The 21,396-nt window shown below is 49.1% G+C and overlaps 1 protein-coding gene across 12 annotated transcripts in view; it reads left to right on the top strand.

Moving 5' to 3' along the window:
* ANKS3 (ankyrin repeat and sterile alpha motif domain containing 3) overlaps nt 1–21,396 on the top strand; it is a 28,243-nt gene that overhangs the window by 2,005 nt on the left and 4,842 nt on the right. For 10 of the 12 annotated variants that reach the window (XR_006889348.1, XR_006889349.1, XM_046666180.1 and 7 more), the window contains 9 exons: nt 452–623; nt 2,912–3,110; nt 3,308–3,429; nt 4,308–4,389; nt 11,713–11,848; nt 15,981–16,139; nt 18,839–18,976; nt 19,509–19,618; nt 20,020–20,187. Coding sequence is in view for 10 of the 12 variants with exons in the window: in XM_046666179.1 (XP_046522135.1) it covers nt 452–623; nt 2,912–3,110; nt 3,308–3,429; nt 4,308–4,389; nt 11,713–11,848; nt 15,981–16,139; nt 18,839–18,976; nt 19,509–19,618; nt 20,020–20,187 (1,286 nt within the window). In the remaining 2 variants the exon portion in view is untranslated. Of the gene's footprint in view, nt 1–451; nt 701–2,911; nt 3,111–3,307; nt 3,430–4,307; nt 4,390–11,712; nt 11,849–15,980; nt 16,140–18,838; nt 18,977–19,508; nt 19,619–20,019; nt 20,188–21,396 lie in introns of all 12 variants that reach the window. The other 2 variants (XM_046666182.1, XM_046666183.1) reach the window with 2 other exon arrangements.

Here is a 21,396-nt window from a genome sequence, read left to right as displayed (position 1 = left end):
CCCACTGGACAGTGAGGAACTGGGGATTTGAGAGGCTTTAGTAGCAGAAATAAATTTTGATTTAACTCCAAGGCTAGGGTTCTTTCTCAGCACACCTGAGAGCTGACTTGACCCACTGACCCAAATAGCATTTCCCTACTGCCCATCCAGGAGGTTGCCAGGCTCCTTGAGTTCATGGAGAATTCCCTTTCTAGAGTCTGGGCCTGGGAACACACACTGCAGTTTATGTCTCACCGTATATGCTCCTCTTTCTGGCTGGTGAGAAGCTCACAACCATACGACATTTAATGAAAGAAAGTTGTCTAGGACAGTCCCAGGAGTTGACCACATTGGGCAGCAGTCTCAGAGGGCAATGACATAGCCACCTACTGCGGGGAGGAGGGTAAGCAACCTGTTTGATTCCCTGGAACAACCAGAAGGAAAGACCTAACCCCTGGGCCTCCCTCCACAGCGATGTCGGAGCTCAGTGATGAAGCCAGTGAGCCGGAACTCCTGAACCGCAGCTTGTCCATGTGGCACGGGCTGGGTGCGCAGGTCAGCCGGGAGGAGCTGGCCGTCCCCTTGGATCTTCACACCGCTGCTTCCATCGGCCAGTATGAAGTGGTGAAGGAATGTGTGCAGCGGTAAGGGATCCTGGGAAGTGTTCCTTGTCCTCCATTGAGTACCAGCTCAGTGGCTCCAGACGCCATGGAGAAAGATCTTAAGCCAACACAGCCTTGCGCAGTTGTAGCCATTAATACACGTGGCATAGATTAACTCCGGCCTCACTCGGACAGCTGTCAGTAATGATTTGTACTGGACACTAGTAAGGAAGGCAGTTTTTATTTCTAGGAGAAAAAAGATGGCTTAAACTTTTTTCATAGGCTTAGGAACATTTCAGGCTTACTTTAACTAGAGAATTTTATGGTTTTCATTAACTGCAGAAATGCTCAAACAAAACAAAAATAAGGATAGAAAGTGATGCCCTGTGATTTTCTTTCCCCAGGGGGTTTATTTTTTATCCCCGTGCACTCCTCACCCCTCTAGCTTTTGCCATAGAGCAGGTGGCGGCTGTGGGGTTCGTCTCCCCCTCTGGACGATTGCCTCCTGGACCAGCTGCCCACAAGCTGTTTTTACTGATCCTATACATATGTGAAGTCCCAATACCATGGCAGTGGCCCTTGGCCACATCTTGTTTGTAGTACGATATGATACTTAAAGTAATTTTTGGAAAAGGCTCTGTCTCCTTGTTTCCATCCCCTTAGGTCTGCCACACTTTGTGCTCACTGTTTCCATCTCTCGTTGATAACTTGGAGAAACAGTATGTCCATACCTACATGGGCCTTTTCCGGTTCCCGGGGAGCCAAACCAAAGCCTTGCTGAAGCCCCAGATTTCTGGTTCCCAAGTCATAGCGTCACTTACACATGCCTGGCCAGTCAAGTACAAGACACTGTGTTAAAGGATGATCCGTCCTACTGCTGTCCCAGGTGGCCTTAGGAATGTGTAGCTGGGTACCCAGGCAGCACATCCCCCTCGCAGGGTCAAGGCCCTGGTCATAACTGTGCTCCTTTGGCGTTCTCAGCCTTTGGGTGTGCTGTTCCAGTGCACAGTCCAGAGTGGCTCCATGGAGGAGAAGAGGGAAGCGTTTGTGTTCTGATTGGGATTGTGATGCTAGCTGAGACTGAGGCTTGCTCACAGTAAGCACACACTGGGGACCCGACGGGAGCTGGAGGCGTGAGAAGGGAGGATTGGTCTGAAGGAAGGGTGCGAGAGCTTCTGAGCCACTCTGCCCAGGGTCAGGCTCCTCCCTCTCCATGCTAGGAATCTCCATGTTAGGAACTGAGTGCTCTGTCAGTGAAAGCTGTGTAGTAAGGCTGAACCGGTCTCCACATGGCTCTCCCAGCCAGTGGGAATGCCACTGCATCCCTGGGATCAGGACCTTCCAGAATGGCTGCATGGTCATGCAAGTGCCAGAGTCAGTAGAAGATGCTAGTGAACGGAGAATCGTTGTGTGGTGTAGCTTAATGTGTGTCTACCTGCGAGAGGCACAAACCGTGTGGACCGACTGTCAGTTCCCTCCGCTGGAGGCAGGGATTGTGGAGGAGGAAAGGCTGTGGGGGCATGAACTGTGCAGGGTGTGCCTGGAAGTGGATGTTATTTCCACACTCCAACCCCAAACTCCAGGTTGGGAGGCCAACATTTTTTTCCTGTGGGAAACACTTTTCCAGAATTTTAATGGACATCAGAAAGACAGGATTCTCTGGTCACAGATTTTCCAAGAATGTTTCCGTAGGGTGAGGTGACAAAGGAAAAGTCAGTTGCAGTGTGTCTTGTCCATTGTCTGAGTCTCTTCCTCTTTCTTCCCCACCCAGCACTGCACCAGCAGACTCTGGTCTGTTGGTGGAAGGTAGTCAAGGCTCCAGGTCAAGGTTTCTTGACCTTGGCACTACTGACAGTCAGGGCCAAACCATTCTTTGTGGTAGGGGCTGTCCTGTGTGCTGTAGGATGTTTAGCAGCATCCTTGGCTTCCACCCACTAGATGCCAGTAGCTTTTTCCTGTCTAGTTGTGACAACCAAACATGTCTCCAGACTTTGCCAAATGTCTCCTGGGGGGCGAAATCCCCCCGGTTGAGAACCATCTGTCTAGCTGGTGGTGGGAAAGAAGAGAATTGCTGGCCTTGGGATAGGAGGAGGGGGCAGAGGAGAACGTGAAATCGGAGGAGGGAGACAGACGCTAAGGACTTTGCAGAGGCCAACATGACCATTTCCCCGCCTGCCTCCCGTCGCCCCCAGTGATGGCCAGGGTGGCGGATAACTCCTGCCTCCTAGCAGCACTTCCTGCTCTTTCTCTTGGCCTGGCCTCGCCGCCGGCTTTGGTAACCCCCCCACGTGAGCGGCTGGGCATGTCTAGCATATCTTGCGTTTGTTTAGGAGAGAGTTAGATTTGAATAAGAAGAACGGTGGTGGCTGGACCCCGCTGATGTATGCCTCCTACATTGGACACGATACCATCGTGCACCTGCTGCTCGAGGCGGGGGTGAGTGTGAATGTGCCGACCCCGGAAGGGCAGACTCCACTGATGCTGGCTTCCAGCTGTGGCAACGAGAGCATCGCCTACTTTCTCCTCCAGGTGAGCTACGAGGGGGCTCAGGCCCAGAACCCAGAGGGGCTCTCTGCCGCTCTGACAGAGACGTGAACTGCTGCAGCCCTGGTGTGTGTGCGCGTGCTTGTGTAATCACTTCGATTCTTTCAGCATGACGGCCTGGAGGGCGCCCGCCCCGCGCAGAGTAGACGAGGCCGTAATGAGCATTCTGTGTTCTCTTGAAGCAAGGTGCTGAGCTAGAAATGAAGGACATTCAGGGCTGGACTGCCCTCTTCCACTGCACCAGCGCTGGGCACCAACAGATGGTCAAGTTCCTCTTGGACAGTGGAGCGAATGCCAACGTGAGGTGATTGCCAGGTCTTAAGTGGCCCTGGGAGTGGGCGTGGTCACATCTGCCTCTGAGGAGGACAACTGTAGAGGCAGCTACAGGCCAGAGTGCAGGCAGCCCCTCCCTTGGTTTGGGAGGGTCCCGCCTAGGATCCTGGCTTTTTCATCCATCTGTCAGGTGACACTAAGTGTGGCACTGTAAGCTCTCTGAGCCTCATTTTCTTTATCTGAAAACTGGAGGCAGCATTACTTATGTCGTAGAGTTGTGAGAAGAATCATATGTTCTGTCATATGCCAGGGGCCTAGTACAGTGAATGGCATTTAACTGACATGCACTCGATGCTAATTCCTTTCTCCTTCTTGCCTTTTGTATATATCAGGTGAGGTGATGCTTTGAAAACAATCATGAGTTTTATAAGCTGGAAGGGGTATTATTGTCTAAAGCGTGTCATGATGATAAGCTCCTTCAACACAGCAAGTCCCAACACAGCATCCAACTGGCACTGTGCACGCCCCCTGGCTGATGTCATCTGTGGTATGACACCATACACATCATAGCCTTTCATGCCACTGAGAAGGAAAAAAAGGCTGCTCGTAAAGTACAACTCGCCTATTGATTTTAAGACACGTTCTGACTTCAGAAATGTTAAAATATGAGGCTGGTGTGTCTTAGGGTGGGTGACACCTGGTACTCAGCTTGGTTCCTGTCTTCTGGACCAGCGTGAGAGAAGTGAGGGTTAGGAGCACTCTGAGGACAGCGCTGAGTTAACCGTAGCCCAGCACAAAGAATAAGCATCAGGTACCAGGCGGAGGAGGCCAGGGTAGATGACTAGTCCTGGAGCTTGGGGAGGTTCCTGGAGGAGCTGAACTCAGACGACTGTGGCCTCTCTCTTGCAGGGAGCCAATATGTGGATTTACTCCTTTGATGGAAGCAGCAGCCGCTGGCCATGAGATAATCGTGCAGTATTTTCTGAATCATGTAAGTGACTCTGTTTGTTAGCTTGCAGTGCAGTCACAGTAAGTGAGGAATCGTCGCTAAAGTGTAAACTGTAACAGTCTTCTGACACACGGAAGTAACTGCTCTTTATCTGCTTATTCAACACATTTTCATTGAGTGTCTGTTGATGCCAAGTGCTGAGGGGTGCTTAGGCGTTAGGAGTACAGTGGTGAATGAAAATAGACACCTATTCCTGTGATACTTTTGAAAATACTATTATTTGAAAAGTATGGAAAATATATTTTGAAAAGTAAGTAGCACTCATCATCCCATTACTTAAAAAAAAAATTATATAGAGTAAGAAGGCAAAGATCCTTCTCCCTTCTCAGCCACTTCCTGTTCCTCCCCAAGATGCTGACTTGGTTTGATAGAGAGACACCAGGACTTTTCCTCTGCTTAGAAAGTTGTGTCTGTAGACGTCTGTAGACACACTGCTTATTTTGAACAAAGTGGGATTCTACTGTGTATTTGCCCTGCAGCTTTTAAAAAAGCACTTAGTATGCCATAGACACGTTATCCTTGTATAGTATGCCATGTATAATGCGTGCCGTAATTAATTTAGTCAATTTCTTATTAGATATTTAGGTTTCCAGCATGTTGCAGTTGTAAACAGTGTTCCAGGAGATGTCTGTGTGCATACGGCTTTAGGGCACATGCAGTTATTTCTGTACACACTGCTTCCACAAGAGGGATTGCTGGTGCTCACATTTTAAATTTAATAGGTCCAAATACAAAGACAATGAAAAGATTGGCAAAGGATGTAAAGAAACATTTTTCCTAAGAAGATATACAGATGGCCAGTAAGCACGTGAAAAATGCTTGACATCGTTAGTCATCAATGAAATGCAAATCAAAACTACTAGGACCTGGGGTCAGCCCGGTGGCGCAGCAGTTAAGTGCACGTTCCGCTTCGGCGGCCTGGGGTTCCCAGGTTCAGATCCCGGGTGCAGACATGGCACCGCTTGGCAAGCCATGCTGTGGTAGACGTCCCACATATAAAGTAGAGGAAGATGGGCACAGATGTTAGCTCAGGGCCAGTCTTCCTCAGCAAAAAGAGGAGGATTGGCAGCAGATGTTAGCTCAGGGCTAATCTTCCTCAAAAAAAAGAAAGAAACAACAAAGAACTACTAGGACAGTAGTTGTCTCTAGACAGTAGTTGTCTCTAGACAGAGAAAACGAGGTGGTGAGGATGTGGAGAAATTGCAACCCTCATACACTGCTAGCAGGAAGGTAAAGTGATGCTGCCTCTTTGGAAAACAGTCTGGCAGTTCCTCATACCGTTAAATGTAGAGTTACCATATGACCTAGGTATATATGAAAGAGAACTGAAAACAAGTTCTTGTAAAAACTTAGGTGCAAATGTCCGTAGCATTGTTATTCCTAATGGCCAAGAGCTGGAAACACACAGCTGTCCGACCCAAATGCTAAATGGAAAAATAAAATGTGCTATAGCCACTGGAATATTAATTGGCCATGAAAAGGAATGAAGTACTGACACGTGCTACAACACGGAGAAACCTTGCAAACATTATGCTGAGTGAAAGAAGCCAGTCACAGGACCATGTATTATGTGATTCCTTTTATATGAAATGTCCAGAATAAGCAAATCTGTGGAGACAGAAAGTAGATTAGTGGTTGCCTAGGACTGGGGGGGTGGGAAGATTGGGGAGAGGGTGATGGTTGAGGGGTATAGGATTTCCTTTTAGGGTGATGAAATTGTTGTAAAATTGATCGTGTTACCACACAGTAATGGTTGCCCCCCATTGAATGGTACACTGTCAGTGGGTGAATTGCATGCTATGTGTATTATATCTTAATGAGGTTGTTAAAGAAATCCAGTGGGGGAAAATATTTACTAAATTCTAACAAAGTCCTACTGAAAAGGTTGTCCCTGTCGTCCTTCGCACCAGGAATCTATGAAGGGCCCCATTTCCTCATGTCCTCTCCAGCCCTGGATGTTACCTGTCTTAATTTTTTGCCAATCTCAGGGGAGAAAAGTGGCATCTTGCTTTGGTTTGTACTTACTAGTGAGGTTGAACATTTAAAAATATGTTCATTGGCCATTTGTATTTCTTTTATGAACTGTCTCTTTATGTTTGGGGGCCAATTTTCTCTTGGATAGTTGTTTTTTCGTACTTATTCGTGGGAACTTTAGAATAATAAAATGTTAACATGCTGTCTCTTATTAAAAAGCAATTTGGGGACAGTACATTTATGTGGTAAAAATGCAGATGAGACAGCAGGTCCACACGGGTGCCTGCCTCCCGCCTCCTGGTCGCCCTCCCCATGGCTGTTCTCCAGCGTGCTTGCTTTGTTTAAACTGAACTGTCTATCCTGGCGATGGTTCTCTATCAGCATATATAAAGCTCTCTTCTCTCTCTCTCCTTGTGGCGGCACGGGACTCCCTTGTCGGGATGAATCAGAGTTTCTGTAACAGTGCTATAAGATAGAATTAGGTCGTTGCCAACCGTCTGCCTCTTCGCACAGTGCGGTGGAGAATATCTGTGCACGCGCATCTCTGGACACATGTGCGACCACATCTCTACGGTTCAGCACTGAAGGTGGCAGTTCTGGGTGGAGCGTAAGTGCAGTTTTAACATGGTTGTTGCCAAATTGCCATCCAAAGAACCAGTTGTACCAACTTACACTCTTTCCACAGCAGCAAGAATTCAGAATCTTAAATTCTGAAGTACCTGAAACATACAGAAAAGTACAGAAGACAGTACTCATACAGCTAACCCACATGATCCAGAGGTAGCCTCTATCCAGATGTTGATCCGCACCTCTCCTGTCCCTGATTTTATACTTTCATCACATACGTTGTGCCCTTATGCAATACACAGACTTACTTTATATATTTTAAAGATTTATGTAAATAACAAACCCAACTCTATGTGTCATTCAGCAGAGTGTTGTTATGTGTAGATGTGGTTCACTCATTTTAACAGCTCTGTCTTTATTGGCTATATGAATATATTACGTTTATCCATTCCTTCTTCAGGGGATGTTTAAGTTGTGTCCACTCTGCTATTCCTAACAGCGCTGCACTTGGCATTTTTATCTGTCTTCTTGAGCACATTGGAAGGGATTTCTTTGGATCAGGATGTGTTCTTCAAAGTAGAATTGCTAGTGTGAAGGATGGGTGCATCTTCCCCACCCAGTGTTCATAGATCGGATAAATAGCTTCCTCCACAGCTGTCCCCCTGACAGTCCTCTAGTCGGATTTGGTAGCTCTTATCTCCTGCACCCTCAGTAACACTTGGTATGTGGTTTCACGGAGCTGTCTCCTGTGCATTTTTGCCCTTCCCTGATTTCTGGTGAGGTTGAGCATCTTTTCATACATTTATTAGCCATTTGGGCTTCCTTTTCTGCAAATAATTATTCTTTGAAGGTAATTCCACCCACACATACAAGGCATTCTTAAGACATAGCATAGAGTCAAGAATAGATTGGTTGGGGCTGGCCCCATGGCTGAGTGGTGAAGTTTTCACGCTCCGCTTCGGTGGCCCAGGGTTTCACTGGTTCGGATCCTGGGTGTGGACATAGCACTGCTCATCAGGCCATGCTGAGGCAGGTGCCACAGAGCACAACTAGAAGGACCTACAACTAGAATATACAACTACGTACTGGGGTGCTTTGGGGAGAAGAAGAAGAAAAAAGAAAAAAAAAGAATAGATGGGTAGGAGCCCAGAACGGTGAAAAGCGTAACCTCTGCTTCTGAGTTTAGAGTCTGATTTTATTTTTATTTAAAAATTTTTTTTGGTGAGGAAGATTGACCCTGAACTAACTTGTGTGCCAGTCTTCCTCTATTTTGTATATGGGACACTGCCACAGCATGGCTTGATGAGCAGTGCAGGTCCACGCCCAATCCAAATCCACAAACCCTGGGCCCTTGAAGGGGAGCGCATGAACTTAACCATTATGCCACCGGGCCGGCCCCCCAGAGTCTGCTCTTAAATAAGGTAGAACTAGAGATCGAAGGGACAGTTACTCTCACAATTCTTTAAACAGAAAACGTTGAAAACTCAGAGGCTTTAGATCGTTTATCTGCATGCAGATTATGCCCTCGTTTGGTGCCTGGCCTCCCCAGCTAGGTCTGAGATTGTGTGTGGCAACTCATATTCAGTGAAAACAAATTGTGTTGGATTTCTTTTGGCAAAATTTTTAAATTTTGAAGTAATTTCAGACTCAAAGAAATGTCACAAAATAGTAGAAGAATTTGCATACCTTAACTAAATTCTCCAAATGTTAACATTTCACCTCATTTTCTTTGTCATTTTCTATATATACATATTGTCTTTTTGGGAACCATTTGTAAGTAAGTTGTTGCCGTAATGCCCTTATCTCCCTAAATACTTTAGTGTATATTTCAAAACTAGAATTTTCTCTTTTGTACTCACATACAATTATCAAACTCAGGAAATCAAGAGTGAGTTCTCCAGGGCACCAATCAGGAATCGAAGGTGTTGGTCAGTTTCTGGCTGAGCAGCCGGTGGGCACGGCTCGGAGTGCGTGGTGATGGGCTAGGTTGTTCCGCTGCTGGGGAGGCCGTCCAGCAGCCCTGGGTGGCTATCCCTCATTCCCCGCCGATGTCCTCCTACTCAGTCATGGTTAGACCGCAGGGAGCCAGAGGGCCCACCCGCTCTTCCTGCCCTGCCGCTCCAGAGCCAGGCTCCCTCCTTGGAGGTGGACGAGTGGTCGGGCACCCGGGCTCTGCCAGGGGAGAGAAGGTGCAGCTGCTTCCCCAGCGCCTTGTTTCCCTTCCTCCCTCAGGGCCAGCCCCGGGCGGGCGGCTCAGCCGGGGCAGGAGGACTGGGCGTGGCGGCCTCTCCCGGGAGAGAGCTGAGGGTCGAGACCTGGCTCTCTGCGTGAGGAGTATGCCCACCGGGAGCCTGCTCTGCGGCCTCTCAGCTTTCTCATCCCACTTTCCTGTCTGTTAAAATGAGTTTTGATCATGTACTTTCTAATAATAAATTACATACAAAGTAAAATAGGAAGAAAAATGGGAAAAATTTTAAAGGATAAATAAATAGAAATTCTAATGTTTTCTTTCCTTACCTCAGGAACCTTCTTGTTCTCAGTTCTGCTTTCTTCCTCATTTCTTACTCACTAAGAATGGTATTACTGCTTTTTTCCCCCTTTAGTATAGTGTGAAGTTGAAATCTTCCAGGCTTAAAAACAGATATTAGTTAAAACCCTATAGTGAAGATGATATTGTTTGTTCTGGTTGAAACCTCTGGGTCCCTTCTGGCAAACTGAAACAAGAAATTATCTTTTTCTCCCCCAAGTTTTATTGAGATATATTTGACATACACATCTGTAAGTTTAGGGCGTGGAGCAGAATGATTTGACTTACATGTATTGTGAGATGATTATCACAAGTTTACTTAACATCCATCATCTCAGAGATGCACATATATATAAATTTTCCTTGTGAGGAGAACTCTTAGGACTTACCCTGTTAGCCTGCATATGTGTCACACAGGGCTGTACCAGGGTCACCAGAGTGCACATTACATCCCAGGACTTATTCATCCCGTAACTGAACTTTGTGCCTTTGACCACCTTCATCCGATCCCCCTCCCTCTCCCCCCAGAAACTTCTTTTAAGGCTGAAGTTTCCGTAGCTGGTTTCTAACCAGAGCCCTGGACAGTGGGGGATTGTAGAAAGTAAAGCTCAGTTAGGCTCTTGTAAAAATGTGGATTTTTCCTACCAGAGGGAAGTGTGATAGCCCCCTTCTGAACTGGGCTCAACCAAGACTGTCCGTTGATCATAGCTTTTCAAAATAGGGGGAAAGAGTACTATGTAATTATTATACAAGTGATATATACTTGCAATAAAAGGATTAGAAAGTAGAGTTAAGCAAAAAGAAAGCAAAACCTACTCATAATCCCATCACCCAGAGAGAGCACAGGTTAACAGTGTCGAGTGTCCTTCTAGTTTTTAAGAGAGATGTATTTTAAGTCAAAGTGGAATCCCATTATACAGAATGTTTTGTACTATGCATGTCTTCTCTATCAATGTCTTGTGCACGCCTGTCCGGGTTGCTGCAGACACCTGGACCTGTTGTGTCGACGGTGGCATTGTTCCACTCTATAGATGTGTTTGCAGTTACTTCACTAAGGCCCTGTTTTAGGTTCTTTCCGGTTCTCACTATGCTAAATGCTGCAGGAGGATCCCAAATGTTTGTGTATGTCCTTAGTTATTTCCTGAGGTTAAATTCCTAGAGGTGGAACTACTGAGCCAAAGGGTCTGTGCACTTTTACTGTTTCCACTTCCTCCTGATTTGCTTCCAGAGCACTGCGCTCCAGTCACCCACCCTCAGCTACGAGATTGCATGGCTAAGCTTTTAATAATGGAAAGCTTAGTGGGCTTTTCCCGTTTCAAAAGTAAGCATGCTCATAGTAGTAAATTTAGAAAATACAGAAGATTAGGAAGAGGGGGAAATTGCCTGTTATCTTACTGCTTAAAAATAATATTAACCGTTTGGGCATATTTCCTTCCGGTATTGCTTTCTATTCACTTTCTTGTTTTGTCTTGTTTCACTGCAGTTATATACGGTTTTGTATCATGGTCGTTTTTTAAATGTGCTTATACCAACTGTTTGTAAATACCAGCATTTACGGCAGTCACATAGCTGACTCTCCACCCTGAGCATTTAAGTTGCCTCCAGGTTTTCCTTATTGCAAATATGTCGTGCTGAACAGCTTTGTGCATTAATGCTTTCTCTGTGTTTGGGGCTGTTTCCTTAGGACAGAGTCGAAGAAGTGGAATTACCGTCCTGAAGACTAAGTGCTTTGTAGGGCTATGGATGCGAGTTAGCACGCTCTGTCTCAGGAGGGCGGAGCTCATTCTGACTGTGACTTTTAAAGGCTGCTTCTCTGGTGAATCTGTCGTCTCTGGTGCCCAGGTGCAAAGGGTGAAGGCTGGGCTCTCCCGCACCCTGAGCGCAGGGCTGCCTCTGTCCATTAAGTATCTGCCTGCCCCTGGGGCTGCAAATGGAAGGAGTGAACCTGCAGAGGCACAGCCGTCAGGGGCCGCATTACTGCTCCTTTGGATGAGCCACCAGGCCCCCCAGCCCCGCCCCACTTAGTCCTGTCATTGAGAAGAGAGGGAGGCCACGCAGGCTCTCGCCTCTTTCTTGCGCAGATGTGGGGTGAACCCGGGCCGCAGACCTTTTCACGGTGGTGCTAAGGAGCAGGTGCAACTTCCTCTTCTCGTCCAGGGTCCAGCAGGGTCTGTCCAGGGAGGTGAGGGTGCTTTGCAGCGGAGGTTCCTAACATCTCGTTTCCCCAACTTTCACAGGGAGTCCAGGTGGATACGAGAGACCATAGTGGAGCCACAGCCCGGATGCTGGCCAAGCAGTATGGACACATGAAGATTGTGGGGTTGATAGACGCTCACTCGCCTTCTCTGCCCAAGAGTCTCTATCGGAGCCCAGGTACCTGCCTCTGCCCTCTGTGCGAATCTCATGGGAGAAAGAAGACCCCTGCTCCCCTGGCTCCCACTGCCGCCCTGAGATCTGGGTCCCGCAGCCTTGCCAGGCACCTTCTCCGGCTCCCCGGTGACTCCACTGTGCAGTCAAGGTTGAGGCCCACTTGTCTAACGGGAGGGAGACCAGTGAGAGTGTGAGTGGCACCTGCCAGGTGAAGATGTGCCTGGGGTGCAGGGCGGGTGGCGCCCACGGGGGAGGCAGGGCAGCCTCACGAGGGTTTGCTGCCGGGTTTTCTTCTTGACTTTGCTTATGGTGTTTGTTGCCATGCAAAATGTTTTATTTTACACAGTCATATTCATCAATCTTTTATTGCCTCTGGATTTTGAGTCACCAAAAATCTTCCCCGTGCCCTGGTTGCACAGGAATTCGCCAGTGTTTTCTCCCAGTACTTATATGGTTTCATGTTTTACATTTGGCTCTCTGATCCATTTACACTTTATTTTCATGTATGGTGTGAGGTATGTTTTTTCAGATGGCTCCCCAGTTGTCCTAGCATCATTTATTCAAAAGTCCACCTTTGACCTCGTGATCTGAGAACCCGTCTTTCTCATACATACGAAGTACCCATTTGTGCTTGGCTGTTTCTGGACTTCCTATTCTGTTCACGCTCGAGACCCACGCTGTTTCAATTAGAGAGGCTTTTTGTGATGTGTTTTACTGTCTAGTGGGGCTAGTCTCCCTCATCACTTGCCTTTTTCAGTGTTTTCCTAGCTATTGCTTGTTTATTTTTCTGTCTGAACTTGTCTAGTGCCTTAAAAACAGTGTTGAGATTGAGATTGCGGCAGATTGATAAATTAACTACCCCTTTATGTTGTTGAGTAGTCCTGTCTGACAACAACGGATGTCCTTTTTTCAAGTTTTAAATTTTTCCTTGTATACGTTTTGTACATAATGTACATTTATTCCTAAATGATTTTCTTTGTTGCTGTTGTAAATGGGGTTTCACTACCATTATATCTACCTGCTTGTTGTCTGTGAATAGGAGGGCTATTGATGTCTGCATACCAACGTCATATTCTGCTGCCTTACTGCATTCTTTCATTGTTGGAGTTAGTTTTGTTGACCGATTCTCTAGGCTTTTCCAGGTATACTACCATATAATCTGCAACTAGAGATAGATTTACTGCTTCTTTCTGAGTTTTATACCTCTGATTTCTTTCATTAGCTGCATTAACTCGTACTTCCAGTATGATGTGAATATAATGGAGATGGTGAACATTCGCCTGGTCCTGGCCTTATTGGAAATGCCACATAAGTAAGACGCTGGCTTTAAGAGTAATGTGTGCATGTATTTTATCATGTTAAGAAAGTATCTGTCGTTTCCTATATTCTTGAGTGTTTTTTTTACAGGAATAAGTGTTGGATTTTGTCAAAGACTTTTTCAACATCTATAGAGATGATTGTGAATTTTTTCCTTAGATCTGTTAATATGGTATATTATATTAATGAATTTCCTAATAATGAACCAACTTCATATCTTTGGCATAAATCCCACTTAGTGTATTCTTTTCTTAACATGGTGTTGGATTCTGTTTGCTGGTATTTAGTGTTTTGGTGTGGCTAATCCTTCATAAATGATATCGGTCTGTAATTCTTCTGTTCTGTCTTCAGGTATAGGTCCCAGTATTACACTTGCTTCATAAAAAGAATTCTAAAGTTTTCCTTCCCTTTTTGTGCTCTGGAACAATTTGTGCAGCATTGGTACCCCATGGTCTTTGAACGTTTGGTGGGATTCTCGTGTGACACCATCTGGGCCTGGTCTTTCTTTGGGGGATGGTCCCTTGATAAGTTTTTCAATTTCTTCTGTAGAAATTGGTCGGCTGAAGCTTTCTAATTTCACTGGGGTCGATTTTGGTAAATTGTATTTTCCTAGGAAATCATTTCATCCAGGATTGCAAACTTATTTACATAGAGGTCTGCAAAATAGTTTTTTTCTCTCTCTTTTTGTAAAAGTGTCGTCTGTTTCGGTGGTTCCTTCCCCTTGTCTTTCTTCGTTCTGCCTGCCTTCTGTCTGTGCCATTTCTCTCTGGCCCTTTTACTTCTCTCTCCGCCCGTTCCGTCTTCGGTGGTTCTTACTTTTCTTCAGTGCTTCTGGTTAAGTCTCTGTTCGGATCTCTTCTTCCTCGGGTGCTTTGTAATTTAGTCTTCATTTTGTACTTTGACTTTTTTTTCCTCTTTCTTTCCTGAGTTCCATTTTCTTTTCTCACGATTCCGTGTGCGTGTGCATGTTTGTTCTCAGCTTTTGAGTTTCTGATTCAGGCTGCTGTTCCGACCCCCAGATGCTGTTGAAGGCTGTGTCAGTCCAGTGTGTTGTCTTAGAGCTCTCTTCTGCCTGCCCCTTGTTGGTTTTGGTCGGGGGGGCGCTTTTCATCTGCTGAAGTGCATGATCTCCTTTCTGAGTCCTCCCTGTGGTTGTATGTGGATGAAGCTCACTTGTGCTTTCTCACAGACAGGACGTAGTGGCCTGGCCCGTGTGTGAGTCCTGGTTCAGGAGCTCCCTCCCCATAGTGTCACAAGGAGAGTCACCTTACTGGGTGGCTTTTTTTTTGGAGGGGGATGTAATTAGGCCAACCATTGTGTGTCCTCTGATGGATTTTTGTCTTGCCAGATCCTGAACATCCCCTGCTTGCTTTTTTCTTCACTGCCCAGTTCCCAAAAGGTGCCTCTCTGGAAGTGTGGCTGTGCTAAGACTGCTCCCTCAGGTCCCTGGCACATTCTTAAGTCACTTCCTTGTGCTCATGCTCCGCTCCACTCCGATTCTCTTCCAGTCTTTTTGCCTGTTGAATGGACTCTGTCTTTCTGAGGGTGACGTTGGCACTTCCTTCCTCTCTTCTCACGTCTGTGTGGCTTTTTTCTAGACTTGTTTTGCTCCCCACAGAGAATGGGGCGAGCAAGGAGGCAGTCTTCTCTGCTGGAAACGGGGTTTGTCTCCTCCTCCCAGGGGCGGGGAACTTTGCAGTCTGCGGGCTCTCTGCGTCCGGGCTACGTTGATGGCGTGGGATTCGTGTGGTTCTGTCTGTCGTCCTTGCCGACTCGGGCAGGCGTGAGAGGACATGTCGGAGGCTCAGCTTCATGGAGCCGCCTTTCCTTGGTTTCCCCTCCCTTGTATGTTTATCTTTTATGATGCCTTCATCTTCTGCTAGGATGGGACCATGGTCTCCTAGTGGCCTCGATCCTAGAGCAGATGGGAGTGAGGTGAAGGCCGGGGTGGTGGGGAGAATGGTCAACGCCTTTGGAACCTGGGCCAGCAACTGCCTCGCTCGCCAGGCAGTCGCTGAGTTGAGCTGTCAGTTCACATCTGAGTGGGCCGCTCCCTTTCCAGGGCCTGGCTCAGCCCAGCTCCCTTCCTGGCCTCAGGGCTGTTTTGTGATAAACCAGCACACTTGAGCGCAGTGGAGTGAAGGACTTCTCCGCCTATCTCCACCCCAGGGTCCCCACTCCAAAATGAGATCTTATCACCTGGGAGCTTTATACCAATAAATCCCTGAATTTTGCCTTCTAGGTGCGATGAAATATGGAAACCATGAAAGCTATACAACTGTAACTGCTGTGAGCATGCTGAGCTCTGAGGCCCAGGCGGGTGGTCCTTTGAAATCCTTCCTAAAACAGCACACACACAGCCATCGTGTGGCGCTTGTTTCCCAAGACGTTGTCCAAGTTGAGAATATAAAACTGCTGAGAAGTTGTAACTGATGTTGCCATACGTTTACGAAGAGATGGATCTTATCACTTCAATTTAGAACAAAATTTATTTCTGATTATAAACGTAATACACGCATGTTATAAAAAATTCTGCAAACCCAAAGAGCGGAAAAAGAATTAGACTCCTCCTTCACAATGAACTTTTTCAGCTCAGCCTCATGCCTAGCAAGCTTGCTGCCCCTACATGTCCCCACGGCTCGTCTGAGCAGTGGTCTGGCCCATTATGGCATTTCTTACAAGTGAAGTCCCGGGAAACACACTTTTCTTCTTAATTTAAGAAAACCAGTTACGAGTATTTTCTTCCAGTTTACTATGAGGATTTGTCAGTTAGTCCATCACTGAACAAAGTGTCTTACTTTTGGTGTCTAACCCACAGAAAAGTACGAAGATCTCAGTTCTTCGGACGAATCCTTCCCTGTTCCTCAGCGACAGAGGCCCTGTCGGAAGAAGGGCCTGAGCATCCACGAGGGGCCGCGAGCCCTGGCCAGGATCACAGCTATCGGCCTGGGGGGCACGGCCCGGCGGCCTGGCTACGGTGAGCGTGCCCCATTTCCTGATGCCTCTTTGACGGGTGTTCCAAGATTCCGTCTTGACGAGAACGAACACCTCTCAGGCTCCTGAAGTGTGGGCCACTGGGAGGAAGCAACAGCTCTAGGATTCAGAGTTGGTCACAGTGATGGAAACACGTTAGTCACCAGCTAGCTCTTGGGCTTTGGGTCATCCTTTGATTGTCCTTTCGATTGGTTAAAATTACAAGTAGCACTTTTTTTCTAGCAGCAGAAATGTAGCTAAGCTCAGGTTTCACTCATCAGATGGGTGGGTCAGCTGGTGCAGGGAAGGTGTGATGGGGTCCCACTTCCTCCTCCCTCCGAGTCACCTGGGCAGAACATCGTACTGCATTTGCCGGCCCGGCGTTGGATGTCCCTCTGGGGCAGGCTGGGGGATGACCCCACTCTTGCTCTCTCCTCAAGGTGATGGATTTGATGCTCAAACCCTCCTGAGGACTGTTGGGTGGAACGCTTGGTGGGCTAGCATCGTAGACTCCGAGTGCCCAGATCTGCTGAGTTTATCCTCTAACTGTCGACTCCCGAGTGTCGAGTGTAGTGCTCTTGGGCAGTGTGGGGGGGCGATGGTCCTGGGGTGAGTCGGGTTTGATGCTCACTCTCCTGCTCGGGCCTGACTAAGCTTAGTATGAGTTGCGCCTTCCTCTGACGTCTGTCACCCATCAGTGGCCAGGCCGAGGCTGCCAGTGTAGCAGGCTGGGTAGATGGGCCGCTGTTACCCGGGAGCACCTGTCCCTCTTAGGCCTGGGCTGGGAGGAGACCGACTTTCCCAGTCAGAGGAGACCGTGTTGCCGTCGAGAGTGTGTGAGTGACTTGATTCCCATCCAAGAGCCCTGGAAGGAGTCCTGGGCTGGGACCTCCAGGCCCGCCTTCTCCTGTGTCCTTGGAGCGGCGGGCTGACTGGGTCCCTGGGGAGGCCCTCCTCTAGCTCCTGCCACAGGGTGAGGCGCACCTCGGAGCCTGTCTGGCATGCTGTAAAGCGCACAGCTCTGGGACTTTTGGCTGAGTTTGACTCTTTTTTGAGTGGCAGAGTATATTTCCCCTGAGGAGTCGATACTACCTGTCCCACCCTGACAGGTGGGGGCATAGGAAGGACAGGTCTTGCCTCGGGGTATGGTATACAATTAATCTGTGTAGCCATACAATAAGTGCTTTTCTAAAATGGAATTCTTTCACGTTACCAAAATAATCTGCGGCCGAGGCCCATTTGTACAGCATTCTTTTTTTAAACTTTTTGTAATTTTTTATTTTTTTGTGAGGAAGATTGGCCCTGAGCTAACGTTGCTAATCTTATTTTGCTTGAGAAGGATTGTTGCTGAGCTAACATCCGTGCCAGTCTTCCTCTACTTTGTATGTGGGACACCACCACAGCAGGGCCCAACAAGTGGTGTGCAGGTCCACACCCGGGATCTGAACTCTCGAACCCTGGCCACTAAAGCAGTGTGCGAACGTAACCACTGCACCACTGGGCCGGCCCCTGTACATAGTTCTTTTTTTTTTTTTTTTTTAGATTTTTTTTATTTTTTCCTTTTTCTCTCCAAAGCCCCCCAGTACATAGTTGTATATTCTTCGTTGTGGATCCTTCTAGTTGTGGCATGTGGGACGCTGCCTCAGCGTGGTCTGATGAGCAGTGCCATGTCCGCACCCAGGATTCGAACTAACGAAACACTGGGCCGCCTGCAGTGGAGCGCGCGAACTTAACCACTGGGCCACGGGGCCAGCCCCTGTACATAGCTCTTTTTATGCATGCACAGAGAAGGCTGGAAGGACGCTCTCCAGCGTAGTGAAGGAGTTGTCTCTCAGTTGCAGCATTTCAGGAGCGTTTGTTTTTTCCTCTTAAACGTTGTGATGTTCAAGTTTTATATAGGTGCATATATTCGCTTTGCCAACACTTAAAAAACATTTTGAATGATGAATGGCATGTGCTGATTGTAAAAAAGCTCAATACCTTCGGAAAGGTATAAAGAAGAGAATAAGCTATCCATGGCCCCACCAGCCAGTCTGTTTGCTGCAAATAAATGTACTTTCTGTGGGGAGGGGCAGGGGCAAAATTGGAATTAAACTCTGGTTTGAGTTCTGCCTTTCCTCCTTGTTTTCCTGCGGGCAGATCCATTCAGAGGTTACGTAATCTGATGTGACTGCTGTTAACTTTTACCCCAGGCCTCCTCCCTTCCTGCTCAGCCAGGTCTCTTTCCGGCCAGGGCACACGGACCTGTGAGCAGCCCCCTCGGTGCCATGTTGGGAAGGCTCGGGGCAATGAAGGCTGCCGTGTCTGAGATCACGTTTCCAGCTAAAAGGAACATCCAGCACTGTTGCTTTCCTGTGGCTCAGGAGTCTGTAAATACAGCTTGCCGTTCCCTACTCTTTGCATTTGGCAAAGAAACAGCATGGTGTGGAGAGGGCACCGGGCTCAACTCTGTGCCGGCCCTGGCTCCAGCGTGCACTTGCTGTGGGACACACACTGGTCTCCGATCCCCTCGGAGCCTGTCTCCTCACCCGCAGTCAGCACCTAACAGAGTAGATGAGGTGATGGCCAGGAGGGTGCGAGTTGCCTGCCTGCAGCGGGGCCTTCCCTCACGCGAGGTTCCCCTGAGGCGGCGGCTGCATCTGGTAGGAGGACTCGTCTCCCTTTCGTGTTCCTGTGGGTTCACGCGCCCCATTCTGTCCACAGAGCAGGTGCCTCCCCGGGGCTATGTCACCTTCAACAGCAGTGAAGAGAACCCCCTGGAAGAGGGGGGCCTCTGCTACAGGGATGTCACCTCCCCCATCAACGACCGGGATGTGGAGAGCAGCAGCAGCAGCAGCCGGGGTACGTGCGCCCACCCCCCTCCCCCTGCACTGCTCGGCCAGGGGCGCAGTCAGGTGTAGGAATTCCTGGGTGCCCCACAACCCCAACCTTCGGGGCTTGGTGCTGACGAGCTGTCCAGTCGAGAACGAGGGCCCTGGCTCTCTCGAGGAGAGGCAGAGAATCAGGCATGGGGCCAGGTGAGGAGAAGCTTCCGGCCCAGCGTCTCTCCAGGCGGGGTCTGCGGGAGTCATTCAGAACAGACAGGAAGCGTCTGTGTCATAGTGTTGGTGTCATTCATTCAGCAGCTGGTCACCGAGTGCCCTCTGTGCCGAGCTCTGTTCTGGATGCCTGGATTGATTCGTGAAGCGGAAAGACGCACACGCTGCCTGTGTGTGCAGGGGGTTGGGCTTGGGCAGGTGGGCAGCATGACGCAGAGCACACGTGACTGTGGAAGGAGCTGATGAGTGCTGGCGATGAGACCACTCGGGTGCAGGGCTCGGGGGAGTCACCACAGGCCAGACCTGCAGTCACGTCCTTGTCTTCTCCACTGCAGAAGAGCATGCCTTCTGTGCCCACCTCGGGGCCGTGCGCAGCAGCAGCAGCAGCGAGGGTCTGGCGAGGGCCCCGGGAGTGAGCAGCGAGGCCTCTCTGGAGAGCAACGAGGTCTGCTTCTCCTCCGATCCTGACCTCCTGTCTCACTCCCCTTCCTCAGTCATGGGGGTGTCTGCTAGTTCACTGAGATGGCTGCATCTGGTAACGAGTATTTTATGTGTGTCTGTGCTATGCTCGGACTTATGAGGTCTGGGCCCACCCTCTAGGGCCACCACCTGGGTGTAGGTGGCACAGACCATGGGGGGAGTCACCAAGGAAGCCTCCGTGTGGCAGGTGGGGGGTTCACAAAGGGTTTCAGATCCTAACCATCCCCCCCCCCCGCCCCGCCACCCAGGGAAGTGGCTCTGATCCAGAGTGCGCAGCTGGAGCCGTGGGCGGTGGGCAGGGCCTGGATGCAGCCACACTCACCGTGAGCCGTCAGTGTCACTTTACACACGCTCCTCTCGCCACAGGACTCGGACCATGTGCGGAAAAGCTCGGTTCGCAAGCAAACTAAAAGCTACGTGAAGGCCAAGAATCGGCACAGCAACAGTGACAGCCAGTGGCATCCCAGCCCTGCAGCTGCCTGTTCCCCAGGATCTGTGCCCCAGGCGGAGCAGCCCCCCTACTCAGGACCCCAGGTAAGGCCGTTTGTGAAACCAGTGGTTAGAGACGGCGCTTTCTGTGCCTCGTGAGGCATTTACAGTAGGCTTGTGAGGGCCCGGTACTGCTGAGAGGAGAGTGGTGGCGATTTTTCCCCCAGTGGCCTGTAAAGCTGCTCGGCCTGCAAGGGTTCCCAGTGGTCAGAGGGGCCAGCTGCAGGGTTTGTGTGTGGCCCTTTCCACAGGAGGGGTCTCTCTCCACTGGTTTCCATACTCACTTCTGTACTCCGTTCAGCCCCCCTGAGCCTGGGGAGGAGAGAAACCAGACGCACAGGGGCAAAGACAGTGGCACAGTGTGACGCAGCAACCGCTGCTGCCACCCTCCTCGGCCCAGGCTGCTCCGGCTAAGCAGCTCCTTAGGGTCACAGGAGCCACAGCACTCAGCTGTCTCAGGTGTCAATTGAGAGCTCCTGCCTCTGCGGGCAGAAGTGGCACAAAGAAGAGAGACCGAGTGAGGATTCGTTGTTTCTTTGTTAGGCACAGCTCTGCTGTCCATTAAAAGCCTGTGCCTGTGCTGGCTTCTCCTTGCAGCCCTCCAGGGGCTCTCTCCAGGCCTGCGGCCCAGGCTCGGGGAGCAGCTGCCGCTGTGGCTCCTTAAGCATGTTGATTAGAGCCTTTGGTGGCAGGGGTCGTGGGGTCTGAAGGCTGTTTGAGAAACTAGGTTAAGGAAATGGCAGAGTAACAACCTTGGAAAATTTGCTCATCCATTAAAGGCAACGAAAAAACTGGCAAAAGTGGTCAGAATCAGTTTTTCCAGAACTCTGTGAGTTAACTAAAGGCTTGCAGCAACCTGGAGAACGTTTATTCAAGAGAAATGGCTGAACCTCAGTAAGAACCGTGACCTTTGTAGCGTTGCAATGTGCCCTGGTCCCGTCCCCCACTCTCCAGTGCCAGGGTGGCTTGTGACAGCCACCGGAGGGGGCAGAACAGAGCTGGAGCTCTTTCAAAGTTCCATTCTCAGAGTCGGCATTATTGAGCCTGTCTGATGGTGCCCTAGAAGACCACACTTACAAACCTATTTGACTTGACCGGGAGCGTGACCACCCAGTACCAAGGCCTCTCCCTGGGCAGGCTTGTCTGTTAACTGGACGGCTGCCTGAGGTGCTGGGGAACAGCTGGGGCGACAAGATTACCCACAGACTTCAAAGGAAAAGCCGGGCAGTGAGACGTCCAGAGGAGCTGTGCAAA

This window comes from Equus quagga, chromosome 7 (assembly GCF_021613505.1).
Source record: "Equus quagga isolate Etosha38 chromosome 7, UCLA_HA_Equagga_1.0, whole genome shotgun sequence".
Classification (NCBI taxonomy): Eukaryota; Metazoa; Chordata; class Mammalia; order Perissodactyla; family Equidae; genus Equus; species Equus quagga.
The sequence above is the reverse complement of the archived record's forward strand: the minus strand, read 5'-3'. Positions and strand labels throughout refer to the sequence as shown.